Here is a 14,420-nt window from a genome sequence, read left to right as displayed (position 1 = left end):
AAGCACTGATATTGCCTTTTCAACCAGTCTTATACCAACAATTGAAACATTACACCACCTACAGGGGCCATACAGCTTCCCTGCATGCTCTTTACTTGCACTTTGAGGTGAGCACACTCTCATCTCATCAAAAGAATGCAAGCATTCACGGAAGGCAGTGGTACTTATTTGAATCTACCAGAGCGCAGCTGCATATGTGCCTGGCACATGACAGGCTTCCATTTGTGGAGCTGGTGTTGTAGCAACAGCAAGTGCTACAACAACACAACTGCCAAACTGTGAACATTGAAATTCGTAAAGATTCTGCAGACACAACACATTGAGCCCACTTTCCTAGGATACATATGCACTCTATCAATCATGATTTACTTTTAGATGCAGCACACAAGCTTGGTCCATATGCAGCAAACTCAGAACAGCACAAACTGACAAGCCAGCAGGCTTTCAGATCATAGTCACTTTTACTGTGGCTTTGATATTGCCTGCTTCAGGAACTTGCCTGAATAAACTTGGTCGAAGCGAGTACCCCTCTATGTCCTTTCATAATCAGAAGACTTACAAGGGTATGGTTGCAGATTGACGAGCATAACTTTTGTGTGCACGAAACTTATTTTTGTAAAACTTGAGGAAAATTCATACAAATGTAGACCGAGCTGAATTTGTAAACATCATGGAAAATTTGGGAAAGTTCGCAGCTATGCATAGCAGCAAGCGCTATGCCTGTCACAAAGGCATTTTTGATCCCCACTGTAGTTGATGAAACTTGTTGAGCATGATTGAACCAAGAGGAATGATTATACAAGGTTCAAAGACAAGTAGAAGGCCCCATTCTATGCTGAGTTTAATCTCCTTTAATTCAGGCACATCAAAATGTGCTCTTGTGGCAGGAGTATAAACCCAGCAAGAACAGTTTCGATCCTCACTGAATTTGGTTGACCTTTTCAAACCAGATGGAAACATAAGCCATGGTTAACAACAGAAGGCTCGAAAACAGGTAGACGTCCTTGATCTGTCCTGTTCTAGATCTGCACTAATTCAAGCATGCTTGAAAGTGTCTGTGTGGCAAGGCTGTCAAATCTCAGCTATACAGCCTAGTAATGCTTACTGGCAGATCACGAGTGGTGTTGTTGAGAACCATTTCCACTGTGGCGGTGTTGACCTGCACTCCAGGTGCAGAACTGAGTAGGCCTAGGCACTGCGCACGGTCGAGTGACTCAAATTCCATTGAGATCAGGGTTTCAATAGCTGCAAGAAGACATGAGAAATGAGGAGTAAGTGAGCTTGCAAACAGTGGTGAAACCAATTGTTAGCAGAAGTGCTGTACAGCACAGTCCACTGTTGAAGGGAATAGCAATTGGTGTTGCTTTTAAACAGTGGGTTGAAAGAGAGAGAAATTTATTTACAGGAAGGCAGAGAGGTCAGCCTGAGCTAACCAGTGGGCTGTACTCCAGAAGAACTTCACTTTGGCCTAGTTGGTATTTACTGCATATCATACTGACCGCAAATAAAGACGGGGACAGAGGGAGAGAACACATAAACATCGCGAGCGGTAACTTTCAACTGCTTTATTCACTGCAGCCCGTGGGCATATATAGGCAAATAGAACATGCGCAGATCGCAGCAAACAAGAATAACCCATCAGCTTAGCATGGCAACCAATTATCAAAAAAATCTATTTTCGATTGAAAGAACCTAATGGAGGTATCGCTAACACAGTCTTGGCCTTTCTTTTTTATGTGATAAGCCTCCATCAGTTCACGTGCAGTCTGGTCATGGCTTCTCCCCAGAATCTTTATCTCCTCAAAAAGAGGTGCACAGCGACAGGCATTGCAGTGCGCAGGTAAGTGCGCCAATTCATCTTTCGTTAACTTTTGCTCATGTTCCCTGGCTCGATCATTTAGGGTTCAGGGTAATATTATTGCATAGCATCATCACAGTTGAGCTGTCATGAAGTGCAATTGACTAACATATTTGTTTCACACTTTCTGAGTAGTGGTTTCATAGCAAGATTGTCCCGAAGACAGTGCATTCTTTGTTGGAGGAAAGGAAGGAAATTCAGAGTAATGTCATTGCTTGGCCTCATTACAGCTAAGCTGTCCTGAGCTGTCATTGTCATCAGCCACAATTTAACTGAAGGACTTTTTCAACAGATATCTTATTTTTTGTCATTATTCTCAACTTCTTGCCTTCTTTGACATCCCATTCCTCCTCCCTGGCCTGCACAGGTCCTTGTTGCAATGCAATGACTACAATCCCTAATAATGAGTTCCAATTGCATGGAGTCATACTGGTTGCCGGAAATGCAAGCACAACTTTGTGTTGCACAAAAATTGAGCAGAAGTCGCTGGCAGATGGTTGTTAAAGCCAAGCGATAGCTCCCTGGAATGTCTGTTGAGATATGCTACTGGGAACACTGATTGGTTAGGTTGTGAGGCTGCGAGGATTAATGCTATGAGGTGCTGTGACGTATGGAAATGTTGGAATGCACTTAGAATAGGAGACTCCAGCCTCATGCGACAATTCTATTGCATTTGTGGTGTCTGCGTTTCCTCGTGCCCCACTTCTATTGTGTTGGTAACATGAATCGAGAACAAACTAGCCCATGTACCAGCACTACTCACGTGACAAGGTGGGAAACATACTGGTGTATTAATTTTTCCTGCACTTTGGTTATGGTTATAGTACCATCAGATACGCTGCGGCCACTGCCTCATGAAGCTGTTGCTCATGCTGCTAAGTGCTTTTTTTCGGATCGCGTACACACAGATTTAAACCATGAAACAAACAGACAACTAATTTGAGAGAAACTGTTTCCTCGTCTGTTTGACATGATTGTGACTAATAAAAAATCAAGCCCCTCAGTCTGTTATTAATTTCGCAGACACATATGCATGCAGGCATACAGTACATGGCGCTGATGCCATGAGTATGACGGCACGTAGTGTCCACATAACTGCTGTCACCATAAAAGCACCAAACTGCATGATTGAACACTGTGTACACAAGAATGCCAACCAAGTGATCCCACCCCTCGATAAGCCACCTGCTCGACATGCCATGCAGATCAATCAACAATGAAACACATGTGGAAGTGCCCTCAGAAATACTTCAAGTTACACATTAGGCCCTTAAATCCTAGAAAAAAAACATCAACGACGGTCGAGCTCGCATAACACTGCAGTACCTTTGGGACCTTGCACATGAAGCAGAGATTGACCATCATTTGTGATCTATCATCTTCCGTACTATTTGCTCCACTCCTCTGTATCACTTCTCTACTCCGCTCCCCCAACCGCATCAAGCCAGTCCTTCCCATGTAAAAATTTATCATTAATTCAACATATATTACTAAAATGCATTGTTATTCACCCTAAGCCACCCTCCCTCCTTTTGGTGCACCACTGTCAATGGCCACTGTGCCCAATGAGGTGGGACATCCATAGCTGCATGGGGCATGGGTTCGAAGTGAGACAGCAGTAACTTCTAAATGCTTCCATTTTTAAATTCTTGTAAAACATGGCGTACCATCACAGAACGTGTGAAAGCTTTCTGTGAAAAGTACTCCATGTCTGAATGATTCTCTTAAGTATAACAAAAATCACACTAGTATAACTTTTTCAGAAAGTGATGCAGATTTTTTTTTGCTATATATATATATTTTTTTTTTTGCTAAAGCATACAAATTATCAGATTTGTGGCTTTCAAACTATAGGTGTGAGAACATTGCCATTGAATAAATAATGAAAGGGAGGGGGCAACAAAAAAACATAGAGCTACTTACCACAGAGCAGGCTGCTTTTTCCAGCCCCATTCTCACCAACTACAATGGCGAAAACAAAAAAGAAAAGAAAAGAAAAGAACCATGGCAAACATTGTGCGGCGCCAGAAATGGACTTGTTTTTTCCTTTGTTAGAACTTGTAACACAGCACAAATGAAAAGTAAAGGAATGCAGAAACTACTTACCTATGATGTTGAGACCTGGGGAAAGAGGGCCCAGAGTCGCTTTTTTCTGGTAGCTCAGGAACCCTTCAAGGATAACCTGTAATGAAAACCAACAACATGGAAAAATTAGAGTCTTGGAATAGACCATTTAGTAAACTCAAACAAACATATAACCAAAGAATGAAATATAGGAAAAAAGTTTATGAAATAAAGGAAAAAAGAGAGAAGGGCGTTGTAATTAGGACAACGCTACGGCTCATACAGTTAAAGAGAGACACGCGTAGACATCAATGAACTGCAGTGTTGCGTTTCTCTCATTAGTATAACTGCATTTACACAAGGAAGAGAAAAAGATAACTAATACAAGGTTACGTAAAGTTATATTAATGGATTATTTATTCCACACAAAAATATTTGCTAGACTCAGGGCTGATGACTGTATGTGAGAGGAACCACATTAGTTAGGAACCTGAAAGTATAATGTAATGTTTGGTTTCATATATATAACATAATTACAATAAATTATTTAAAGTATTCAATTTATGGTCATATCCCAGAAGCAGATAGGCCTGATAATTCTAAAGAAATTATTATTATTATTATTATTATTATTATTATTATTATTATTCATTACTGTAATTGCTACTTAGTAGTATTCACACTTCGCAGATCAATACATAAATGCGCTGCCTTATATGAGAAGTGCGAACAACCTATATATATATATATGTAAACCGTTGCGAATTTGAACGGCAGGCGATCGCGTTGTTATATTTGAATAAAACAGAAATTCTCTGTCCGTACGTGAATTAAGCTCATCTGCCAATACACTTACTTCCATCAAGGAAATAACGGAATTACATTGCAAACGCGAAATGAAATACTGAGGCGTACGCGCTCCATCGAGCGCATAACATGTACGGAAGGCATCAATTGAACTACGAACGGTAACTCCGAAGCTGCGTACCCAGATACGGTTCCTGTATTTGAGAGATCGAACCTGCGAAAGAGCTTCATTTATTTATTTATTTTTCTTGCGCTAAGCCATCGCCTCAGACAAGTGTGCAGCAGGCAGCCCGATAAAAAACTCGGAGCGAACTGAAATTCGTTTTCATCAACTTCAATTTTCAAACTTACCGCCATTACCGGTCAAGTATTAGAACTTTTCGCGATGGCAGACGACCTCTACGCTTAATCAAAGTGTACTAGAATATTCTAGCACTCTATAGCTTAATGTTTAGCATAGTTGCATGTACTTACCTTGTCTATGTACATCTTGATGAGTGTAATCTGCACTCTTGTTATCAGCCGGAGCGTGGGAACAACGCGTCCGTACGCGGTGCCCTTTCAAACCGCTGGACAAGTTCCGTTAAACCGCCGCACACATAACCGTTGCGTTGCTAAGGAAATAATTTGAAACATTTGAAACGAAACTAGTACAGCGTCGCCAGACTGTGCTTGCGTCGCGTGCCGTGCGCACACGTTTTTCGGAGAATCGAGTGGAGATCAATGGCTAGTAGCAGTAGTACACTCTAAAACTCTACTTTCTAAGAATAATTTCTGTCTGCTAAACCGCCATTCATCTTTTTTCCCCCCACAATTTGTGCAGGCTCGCGCAGACGAATTTAATGCCGGGCCATGTGCCGGACAGATGACGTCGTGCGCTGGGCTGCACGTGGCTGACTTGACTGCAGCCAATCACAGCAGACTGCGCAAGTTGGTCCTTTATTCTATGACTGGGGGTAGTCTTCTCCATGCTTCTCCACCTTCTCCATAAGCAGACGAAAAGCGCTTGACTACACAATTCGCCTGACTTCGCACTTGCTGCGTATACACATGATGGTATACACCTTTGCCTGAAACTAAAAGCCAATGTACGAGTTTCTTTTCAGCAACAAATCTAGATAAGCTGCACCTAAATATATCGTGAATGCGCAGCGCACCTGGGTCTAAAACAATCTGCCCCAAGCGTGAGTAAGATAATAGGTTTGTTCGATTCAGAAAAAAAAAAAAAAAAAAAAGGTGCTCGGCGCCACAAAGTAAAAGGTGCAGGGCGTGCCAGTTATGTTGTGCTGAGCTCCCTCCGAAGCCTCCCCCCCGCAAAGTAGTATTACCAGAGTTATGTTACCTGCATCATTTCATACGGGTGTCACACGTCGCACTTTTGATCGCGATCAAGCCGGATCCTGGCGATCCGTATCGAAGTTCTCGGCCGTGATTGGCTCCTTTGCACAAAATTTGCGTGAGAGTCAATCGCAGTCGAGAATTTCTATCCGGATCGGTGCCGATCGCGATAAGAAGTGTACGTGCGACACCGGTATCAGGTTTCTATTGAGTTGTCTCTACCTTTGCAGTTAAAATCTTATTGTGACTTAAATCTTACTGCATCATTGTTCGCGCGGACGTGCACGGTTTTTAATTCATACTTTTTCTTTATTTCTGCAAATCCTGACAATAGGAGGACATGCGCATTGGAAGCAGCAGCGACGGCTACCTCATCCGTATTTTTTCACCTCAACATTTTTCTTTTATTTCTGCTGTCAACCCCATGCACGCATCTGAAACAATGTATTTGAATATATACACAGCACAAAGTTTATTATACTTTTTAAGGAAAAGGAGGTAGACAGTTAAAAATTATTTCTGATGGTATGGATAGCCTATGCCTAGAGAATGAATATTTTGCTATGTGTTCACCTTGTTTCAAATTGCTTTGCGTGCTTTTTTGACCCTTAAAAACCTGCAGAAATCAGTGGCCCCTTCGGCAATCTTCGATCAACGGTGTGTGAAATGCACGTGGATGATGTGTGTCTCAGTACCGTCTCTGTTTCCAGTAGGCAATGGTAACAACTCATTAAAAAAAAAGAAAGCTGTTCTAATAATTTACAATATTTATTGGGGATTGAAACATCGCCACTTGCATGCAGAGGTCACAAGCATATAGTTCAGTCATTAACCAAAATGAGGCCAAGCCGGTTTCACTCCATATCAGAATCCAGTAGTTAAGCGCAGCAGCGCTTATGCTCGGACTCAAGGAGAAAAGGAAAGAAGAAAAGCTGCAGTTTCGTCAGAAAGGCGAAGCCGTGTTAGTGATAGAGAAGTATAAGACAGTTACACGAAGGAAGAGTCTTACCGTATAAATCCGTGTAAGGGCCGCACCCCCAACTAGACAGACAATATTAAAAAAAAAAAATGCAACCGAGAAGCAATCGCGTTCGGTACGAGGAAACGATTTCTTGATTGTACCTTTGTGTAATAAAACTTTCACAGCGCATTACATGGCTTTTTTCCTTGATGTGCATTTGTGCGACTTAACACGCACGAAACACATAGGGTATACGTACATCTTCCTAACGTGTTTAACGGAATCCGCTTGTCATATGGCTCATCCGAGAGACGTCAATCTCTTGGTGGTGCGAGGGAAGTCAGGCTGTGAAAAAGAACCGCTTCCTACTGTGAGGTCTTGTAAACACTCATATAAGGCCGTCACTTGAGGGGAACAATTCTTCGAGGTCGCACGAAGTTTTTTCGAGTGCAACTGTTATTAGAGTGTGTTATATATATATATATATATATATATATATATATATATATATATATATATATATATAACACAATAATGTGTGTGTATATATATAAAAACAATGGTGACTCCCTACGCTAGCTACACTCGTACAGTCAGTGTAGGTAAAAAAAAAAAAAAAACCCTAGTGTACTAGAATACTAGAATATTTTAGTACACTGTAGCTATGTGCGCTGCCTGTGTTGCACTTGGCTGACTGGGTTGTAGCCAATCAGAGCAGACTACGCGTTGCCTTCTGCGTAGACGTAAAGCGCCCGACTTTGCACTTCGGCTGTCTTAATTCGCACTTACTGGCTGCGTGTATACCATTGCCTGAAGCTAAACGCCAATGTACAAGTGTTCTTGAACATATCTAGACAAATTGCAGATAAATACATCCCGAATGCGCAGTGCACGCTGAATACGCAACATCCGTGATTACGATAATTTTATCGTCCTTGGAATATTGGCTCACCTTCCTCTGTGACACAAGGTCACTTCAGCACTTCACTGCCGTACGTCCAAAGGACATTCACTGCCGTGTCCGACAGTTGCAAGTCAAATGACACTATGCGTTTGCAACGCGCTAGCTTGTTTTGCCTGTCGTCTACGGCCTACACTCATCAAAACTGCTGCTTTGAAAGCGTATAGTTTTGCTGTAAACATGCTATAAATTATTGGCTTCATGCAGGTGGGCGGAGTTAGACTTTTTTTTTTTTAGACAGATTGAATAAAATGGCGACTTCCTACGCTAGTGTGGCCAGAGCATGTAAAAAATATAGCCACAATGAGAAGGTCACACCTCTACAGGTATGACGTCGACACCAGAAATTCTGGGGTGACAGCATCCGCAGCTTCATCAGCAGAAATGAAGTCAGCATTTGTCCATAATTTTTGCAGTAGTGAAGCAGCACTTGCCCTATACCATTTCGAGCTCTGGCTCCGCGGGCTCGGCGTGCGAGCCCAAAATAAGACTTTTTGGTCCTTCATTGTAAATTTCAGCATGGCTAGATAACTAGCTTTCTGCTTATGGCTGAAGCGTTCCTTTGAAAATCGATGTCGTGTTCATCTATAAATTTGCCCAGACGTTCGAGTGTCTGCAGCCAGAAAGCTGCGAGACAAAGGCACACGCTGAGCAAGGTATACACGGTGAAATTTGCGGTCACGTCGACACACCCCAGGCGCTTTTAAAAAGTCAGGTAGTTGGAACCATAGGTCGGCATGCCCAATCACGAGTAGACTGACTCCTACTGGTTCCACACATATCGCAGGCGTGAGATAGAGCGTTATAGCGATTGACGAAGGATGTGAGTGAACCTGTGAGTATAAACGGGGAATCAGCGTGAACAGCAGGGTGAACAACAGTGAACGCCGAACGTGAGTATGAATGAAAGCCAATGGCGGCGAGTCTGAATGAACCTGAGTATCAACGGTGAGTGACTGTCGGCGAGCGTGAGTGGACTTCGGTATGTATGTGAGTGAGTGCCGATGAGTCGGAGTTTGCTGCGATCCATGTCGTTTCACGTCAGAAGAGCGTCGATCAAGAGGGCTTTGGTTGGTATACAGGGGTACTGTTCTGGACATTGTCAAATTACGCCATGTTGTCGAATTTGGTAATGACGGCATTTTGGGCCAATGACAGGCTGCTGTGGGCCACTCTGATTGGTTCAAAGCGCCGCCATAACCGAATTAGACAACTTGGAGCAATTAGACAATGTCCAGAATAGTAAATCAGCTATTAAAACGTGATACTCGGATCGCGGCATCCGACGTCTTTACGCCACTGGTAGGTGCTGGAGATACCGAGCTGGTGAATTTTTGTACCACACGCAAGCGAGAACCTTTGTGGTGCATTGTGACTGCATTTCGCCCTCTATAGCGATGACCCATCGCTCACTGGTGGAGCAAAAAGTACCGACCGCCGTGCGGTCTCAGTATCCCGTTTCAGTCGCTGAGCCCTGTGCATAATGCTAAGCAAAAAAAAGAAGAAAAAAAAACGGAGGGGCGGGGCAGCAGATACAACTAGGTTCGAATCTATATGTATAGCGAAGCTTTGTGTGAGTGCATAAAGATAGAGTCAAAACACGGGTTTGTGTTTGTTGAATGTTGGCACAAAATGACGAGGAATGCTTTATTCAGGCATTGTATACCGAGCCTAATGTAATGCCGCCGCTGCCCTTGCCGCAGATGCGCGAAGGCGAGCTTTCTGATTCTTCTTTTTTCTTCACTCCGCACGGCCGGCGCCGCCGCTGCCGCGGCGATGATAATGATGATTTATTAGCACCCCCTCTGAAACGGGGCGGTGGCAAATAGTCACCTGGCTGCGGATACGCGGAGGCGAGCGCCATTTGGTGGTGGTGCAAGGAACCCCGTGGCGCGCGTCCTCCGCTGCGATTGGTTGGCCTATTCGGCAAGAGAAAAGCCACGCCGCAGCACCTACGGTCACGAAATCAGGCGAGGTTGGCAAAGGGAGGCTTCGGCTTTAAAACAGAGTTGATAAGAGTATGAGCGTGAGTATAGGTGCCGGGTGAATTGATTAAGCGACTATTTTATTTTCTTATGGGCTTTTACGTGCGGTAGTGGGAGACTCTTAGTGGGCGACGTGGTGGGAGTACACGGGTGTTTTCGCATTTCGCCACCAACCAAATGTGGCCGCCGGGGCCGTGATTCGATACCGCGACCGTGTGCTTATAGCGCACGCACGCCCGCACGCACGCACGCATTCGCTTATTCTTCTGACATATACAGGGTGTCCCAGCTAACTTTAGCCAGAGTTTAAAAATATGCGAATGCCATGTAGCTGGACAGAAGCAAGGTAATGTTGTTTGCCGTCGCTTGGAGATACTCAAATTATTTTTCATTGCACCTCATTAGATAATTAGTCTTAATTAACCAACTTCTCATATATTATAATTAGATGAACAGTCTCGATGATAAAATTGTAAAGCGACGTGAAAAACTCCCGATACAGCTTTCTGTTGCTCAATACGTGATACATAAGAGTATCTTTTCTGAGCGTGAAAAAAGCCGCCAAGTTGCCACGCGACTGGCCGCTCGAGGCACACATGTGGACATGTCCATTTCGTCTGGTGCTGAAGTGCTGATTGGCTGGGGGTGTCTGTCTCCTCACACGTACCCCAGCCTAGCCAATCCGAACTTCAGCAGCCTGTATACGACATGGACATGTCGACTAGGTGGACACTTACAGAATGTCCCCCCCCCCCCCCCTCTGGCGTGGCGAGGAGCATCGCCAACGGCGTTGCAGGCGTCGCATCTTGATGGCATACGAGGTAAGAGACCGAAAGCGTCGGCGTTCGTAGGCGTGCAAATAAAGGACTAGAGAGATTTGCCTTGACGTATGCACCACGACGGGGTTGGCACTCAGCTGCTCAGCAGGAACGCTAATGTACGTGTGCGCACCAAAGAGGCTTTACTTTTTAGTGGCACGAGCATCGAGTGACACTCTTGTTTCTTGCGCAGCACTTCAGTTTCACCTCCTGAGACGACCAGGGGACGAAATTCAAAATAAATCAGACAAAGATAGACAGGAAATATTACAGTACAAAATTCGCGAGTTTAATTATAGATATGATATAAGAGCATAAGTTTAGTTGCAAGTTAAGTTACTGAGGTATCTGGAATAATTAGAATTAATTAGAAATCACTGATTACCTTACACCAAAGCAAAGAATCGTCGACCTTAGAGACCCTCCGCGTGAGCATGACTTTGGCGAAATTCCTGGAAGCCCGGAAGCAGAAAGCGTAAGTAATGACGTCACTAATGACGTCACGTACAAGACGGTGGCACGATATTTAACCAGCTAATTAATAGGAAACAGTGGCCTCCGAGTTCGGTTCGTGCGTTGCGTTCGCCTAAAGTTAACCTAAAGAACACGAACGCCGAGGTGCGAGTGCCACTAAGAGACTCCTAAGTCAAAGATTAGGGCCACCTACCAATTTCTATAAAGCCTCCTTGATGCACACAGCGCTCATGCCAGGAGTGGCCCTGGCTTCGGCAGGTTCGACTGAGCGCAGCTTGACGTTGCGCCCGCTTGGATTCGTCGCTTTAGCGCCCCCCCCCCCCCCCCAAACGCACTGCGCTACTCTGCAAACATTCTAGCCCTCCTCGAGCGGACCGCGCACGTGCCTTGATACCGTGACAGCACGACAACGCCACTGGTGATAACGCACATCTGGCGTCCGTATAGTTAAGGCGTCACTGCGAGTCGGCCTAGTTGGAACAGATTCATTATTTAAGAACTTTTTGTGCGCAAACAAACAGGGACAAAGAAGAGGAGCAACACAAGGACGAGCGCTTTCCTTGCTCGTCCTTGTGTTGCTCCTCTTCTTTGTCGCTTTCCTTGCTCGTGCACAAAAAGTTTTTAAATAGTCAAGACGTGTTAAAGCGGGCCGAGTATGTTTCATGTCGGTTTTAACTGGTCAGAAATGGGAATTTCGGACAATTCGGACGAGTTGTAAACAAGCTGGACGTCATCAGCTGGGGAAAAATATACCTATATGAACTTCGAAGGACGGTTATCCTATACACAGCACTCTTCGCTACGAACCGTCGCTGAAAAACCGAGAAAATTAAATTTTAATATCTGAGGTGTCACGTGCCAAAGCCGTGATCTCATCATGAGGCACACCGTATATTTTGGGGCTCCAGATTTCTTTTTTTTTTTTTGTTACCTGGGGTTCCTTAAATTGCACACAACGCACGGTCCACGGGCGTTTTTGCTTTCCGTCCATCATAGGAATGCGGTAAGCGGTGGAGTTCGCGTCAGAGAGAGGCCCGGCGGTCTGTTTAAGTTCGCCCCACGTTAGCACTCAATCCCACCTCCTCCCCGAGTGAGGATGTGACTCGATTGTGGGGCTGGCCGAAAACATACCGAAAGGACGAGAGTTTTGCTCAGATCCATAGACGTATACGCTTACGTGGCAAACGTTTGTCAAAAATAGATGCCCCACTCGGTGAGCGATGAAATGTGACGTCGGGAGGTCTGCCGGGTGCTCGGTGTAAGACTATGGAGATTGATATAAATATCAATTTCTAGGATTCCCCCACCGCCCCTTTAAATGTACGCCCTCGGGTGCTGGTGCGTATACACGTAAGTACCATTCTTAGGGCGGTGAACTTCAAGGTTGTTTTGATTTTAAATAGTAATACGAATGGAACGAAATAACGAGTAGTATGATTATGATACAGCGGAACCTATGGCAGATTTCTGTATTTTAGAACAGTCCACGATTCAGAACTTTATTATATTTTCTCTGTGTTATCTCCGCTTTATCGCTCATTGGGTTATTGACTGTCAGAGACAATCTACTTTTGTTGGTGGTTGGGAACGTATAAATTTTTCACATATTAAAGTTTGCTCCTTAAAAAAAAAGAAAAAAAAACCTTCATTTGGGTCATGGGATAAGATACCGCTGGACTTGCTTCGTGAAGTGAATATTGACTTTGTTTCGTGAAGTTTCGTGAGGAATATAAAGTGGACGCATGTGAATAGCCAGAAGTCGCAAATAACAAGTAGAATCCATTGCGAAGTTGTGGTTCTACATGATCGAATATGTTTTGAATAGTTTTCAATTAAACCGACATCTGGCCATGGTATGACTGAAAAGTACATATAAGAGCAGAAGCGTTGTTTTCTTGTCAGATACAGCACTTAAACTGGTGGTACAGAAATGCAAGTTAAGCCTAAGCTATTCCAACACTTGCACGCGCATTTAGCGTGCCTGGATTAAAGAGGCTGCGAAAATTCTTGTCCAGACCAACACATGACGCACGTAAAGCTGGCGAATGACGTTTCTACCTTTTTGCTCGCGATAGAGCGAGAAATAGCTCAAGGTCTAAACGCTAATCTACTTCGCAACGCGCTCGGAGCCGAATATTGCCCCGGCTTTGGCCGGCGTTAGCCAACTCAGAGGAGACATAAAAAAGAAATGAAAGAAAAAGAAAAGAAAAATTGCCGTATTTTTCGTTGTCCGAATCACGTTTTCTATAGACGTTCTTTTTTCGACTGCTATTATTCCTTACACACGTTCAGGATATAAGCTCTTAGCTGAGTATAAAAGAACCAACGAGCGCAAAGTTCGAGTTACTAAAAAATGTCTTCGCACATTTGCGTACAGTGTTGCGCTGTTACTACTTGTATGCCTTGTGCGTACGATTCTTTTTTTAATTTTGTTTCCGAGTTGTTCGTTATTATTACTGTTCGCTGTATAATTTTTGGCCGTCACAGAGAATTGTTATTTGTGTGGACTCTTTTCGCATACCCTTGAGTGGTTGTCTGTATGACCTTTCGGATGGCTATCTACTTAGCAGCGTACTTTTCCATTTTGTCATTGCAAGAGAACGAGAACAACCATTTGCGAGTTCGCTTCGTCAGTGCTTTAGGACCGACCTTAATGAGATGTGACCAGTGCGTCACTTCTCCTACATCCAGCCCGGTCGAGGTCGCCACCCAGCCGCGCGAGCACTATTTTTGCTACATAAAAACATCGCGAAAGTTAGGTGCAGCGCAAGAAAGAGAGAGAAGAAAAGTAAGAAATACTAGGAGAGAAAGTATGTTTATAAATTTTCGAATATCAAGTAGCACTGTAAGTGGGTCCAACATTAGGCCAACATTGTCCTATCGATATAGGTCCCATGTGACCAAATATTGGGCGTATACAGTTTCGCTGCTTGTTGTGCTTTATGCGTTAATGCTGTGTACCCACACTCTAAAGGTTTGCAACCGTTGGGGTGGATTTCTGTCACACAACAATTATCATCACATATGTCTTGCTTTCGTTTCCTTTCTTGAAATCTCCGCACTCGTTACTGTCTTGTCGAGAATGACATGTCACGCTGATAACGGGCATGCCGTTCGTGACTTGGAAGTATCGGGCTCACCGCGTTAACGAAAG

General features: G+C 44.0%; 1 protein-coding gene across 2 annotated transcripts in view; it reads right to left on the bottom strand.

Moving 5' to 3' along the window:
- Positions 1-14,420, bottom strand: part of LOC142578948 (structural maintenance of chromosomes protein 3-like) — a 100,437-nt gene that overhangs the window by 59,705 nt on the left and 26,312 nt on the right. Inside the window, exons 1-4 of one of the 2 annotated variants that reach the window (XM_075688681.1) lie at positions 5,204-5,332; positions 3,965-4,040; positions 3,782-3,820; positions 1,106-1,245 (exon numbers count right to left, since the gene is read on the bottom strand). In XM_075688681.1, coding sequence (XP_075544796.1) covers positions 1,106-1,245; positions 3,782-3,820; positions 3,965-4,040; positions 5,204-5,218 — 270 coding nt within the window. In that variant the 5' untranslated portion in view covers positions 5,219-5,332. Of the gene's footprint in view, positions 1-1,105; positions 1,246-3,781; positions 3,821-3,964; positions 4,041-5,203; positions 5,333-14,420 lie in introns of those variants that run through there. The other variant, XM_075688682.1, reaches the window with a different exon arrangement.

This window comes from Dermacentor variabilis, chromosome 4 (assembly GCF_050947875.1).
Source record: "Dermacentor variabilis isolate Ectoservices chromosome 4, ASM5094787v1, whole genome shotgun sequence".
NCBI lineage: Eukaryota > Metazoa > Arthropoda > Arachnida > Ixodida > Ixodidae > Dermacentor > Dermacentor variabilis.
Note: the sequence above shows the minus strand (reverse complement) of the source record. Positions and strands in the feature narration are given on the sequence as shown.